Raw genomic sequence first — 2,577 nt, 5'->3', positions numbered from 1 at the left:
CACCCGCCTATGCCACTAGCCCCCGGTCGCGGTCGCGGGGACCGCCGGCCAAGGGAACGGGCCGCCGTCCGAAGGGAGCGGGATCTGGAGCTCCCCTGGGCAAAGCGGCGTCGGATCCTTGGAGACCCAGCTGCCCACGCCTCCGCGCCGCTCGCGCCGGCGCACTTCGCCACCATTGCCGGTGCGCGCCCCCGACCGCCCGCGCCCGCCCGCGAGTCCCCGTCGCCGGCCAGCGTCCCGCGCCCCCACGCCTGGAGAAGAGGAGGGAGAGTCGTCCCCGCCGGCGCCGGCGCCGAGGGCTTTGCCCAGGGACGCCCTCCGGCGGCGGCGGGAGGAGGAGGGGAGGCGAGGGTGGCTGTCGGCGGCGGCTGGGGTTTCTCCCGAGCCGCCCGCGAGAGCGACACGGGAGTCCAGCCCTCCGTCGTTATGTTCTAGTATCAAACGGAGGTTCTACATCTGGAGGCATCCTTCCTAGGGACTGCACGTGTGATTGGGTGGTTCAGTCTAATGCTTGGCACATATATCTACAACCACTACTTAAAGCATAAAAAACTCAGGAATATTCTTATGTAAGTCATTTTTTTCAAGCTGTTTATCTTCTGCAAATGTCAAAACACTATCTATATTAGTGCCATAGCTTGTTTAAAGGAAGTTGAAATATTATGTATATATGCTTACTGTACTAACTGAAACTTTCTATAAACTTTTGTGTAAGTTGGCTGTCCATGATTTGAATGAGTTGCACTAAATTTTCATCTTGGTATTTTTGGTATAAGCCATTTATTGATCACCTTTTGGTCAGTGTTTTAGTGAGTGTATGCTCTTTTATTAATGTTGTTAAAAAACTGACATAATTCTTGGGGCGTAATTGGCTACAATGCAAATCTATTCACTTTTTTAAAGTTATTAGGTACTTACATGTGCCACCTTCAATAACTGCTGTCCTTATTTTACAGGTTTGCACATGTTGGCCTTGTGATAATTACTGTATTGGACATTTTACTGGTGTCAAGATTACATATTCAGTATGGAATAGCAGACAAATACATGGTGCTGTGGGGCTCTGCTTTGGCCGATGCAATCAACCAATTCAAGTATATCCTCTAGCTGTCATTTCTTTCATACTCCTATGAACTATTCCCTCCATCCCATAATATAAGATCATTTTACAAGCTAACATAGCTTGCAAAATGATCTTATATTATGGGACGGAGGGAGTAGATTGCAAACCATAAACTGAGGATCTGCTTGACCTGTAGTTTAGAGAACCAGTTGAGATGCGTTTCTGTTATACATGCTAAGTTGCTGCCCAGAGTTACTGATCCTTCATTGACTAATCTTGTATTTAGAAGATTTTAGTGTTGTGGTAACTCATTAGGCACCAACTTAAACTTATTTATTTCAACTAAATCTAGACAGATACTTCAGGCATACTCTTTTTTTATTTCCCTTTATTTGGGCGACTGTCAATCAAGTGGCGCTCATGAATGCTTCTTGAGCTCATGGTTCAGTGTGACCTGTCTGTCATTAATTGCTTTAGATCACTGTATGTTCTTTTACGCAACGGAGGAAATTCTTCACTTTTACCCAGTATGATAATTGACATTGGCTAGTAGGTTCATACTGTTCTCTTAATCAAAATTGCAAAAGAGCAACCGAAAAAATGAAGAAATTGTTCAATCTATCCAGTATGAATCCATTATTGCACTCATGGCTGAAGATCAGACATCTTATGTACACATCTACACAATAGCGTTTCTAACTTTATTATTTACGTTTGGTAGGATGATGCCGTTCCTAATCCTCTCAGGACAGCTTTGCCCGCCTGGAATCGAGGGCACACTGTTTGCTCTGTTCATGTCCATTAACAACCTCAGTTCGACATTAGGTTCATTCCTCGGAGCTGCATTGACGTCAGCTTTGAACATCTCATCGGTACAGTTTGACAATCTGGCGCTCGGCCTAGCTGTTCGGCTGATGGGAACTCTCTTACCTATTGGATTTTTGTTTCTGATTCCAAGGGACGTTACGGGACTAACATCATAGGAGATGGGTTACAGACCTGATCATCATTTTTTCTGGACTGGTCTGGTCTGTATTCCCTAGTCTTACTCATACATGCATATAGAGAAAGCAAATTGAAGCCAGCAGGAAGGTAGCTCTCTTTTGTTGAAATATGTATACATGCATATACTTGAATGAGAGGAAGAGTGCAATAGCTGACATTACAAAGCGTTAAGCAATGGCAAAACTGTGTAGCAAATGTACTTGCAAGAACATGTGTTACATGGAAAGTGTTATTGTTTATGATTTAGCTGTTGATGTATACATCTGTCTGTCTATCTACCTATATTACCTATCTATCTATTTATCTCTTTCTCTATCTCTGTCTAATATTAAAATCTCTACCTTTAGCACTGTGATCCAGTATGTTTATACTGTCAAATTGAGCAATGAATTGACGTATATACTTGTTATGCTTGCGAGTGTATATTAACTGATTGCGCTAGAAATACAAATAAATTGCAATTGAAAAATTGAGTATATTACCAAAAATTCACATCAAATAGTATGTTG

At 43.4% G+C, this 2,577-nt stretch overlaps 1 protein-coding gene across 1 annotated transcript in view; it reads left to right on the top strand.

Annotated features, from left to right (window-relative positions):
- Nucleotides 1-2,328, top strand: part of LOC119275650 (probable folate-biopterin transporter 4) — an 8,559-nt gene extending 6,231 nt beyond the window's left edge. The window contains exons 4-5 of the mRNA XM_037556545.1: nucleotides 957-1,094; nucleotides 1,785-2,328. Of these exons, the coding sequence (XP_037412442.1) occupies nucleotides 957-1,094; nucleotides 1,785-2,046 (400 nt within the window). The 3' untranslated portion in view covers nucleotides 2,047-2,328. The remainder of the gene's footprint in view (nucleotides 1-956; nucleotides 1,095-1,784) is intronic.
- Nucleotides 2,329-2,577: the final 249 nt, after the last annotated feature.

This window comes from Triticum dicoccoides, chromosome 3B (genome assembly GCF_002162155.2).
Source record: "Triticum dicoccoides isolate Atlit2015 ecotype Zavitan chromosome 3B, WEW_v2.0, whole genome shotgun sequence".
NCBI lineage: Eukaryota > Viridiplantae > Streptophyta > Magnoliopsida > Poales > Poaceae > Triticum > Triticum dicoccoides.
Note: the sequence above shows the minus strand (reverse complement) of the source record. Positions and strands in the feature narration are given on the sequence as shown.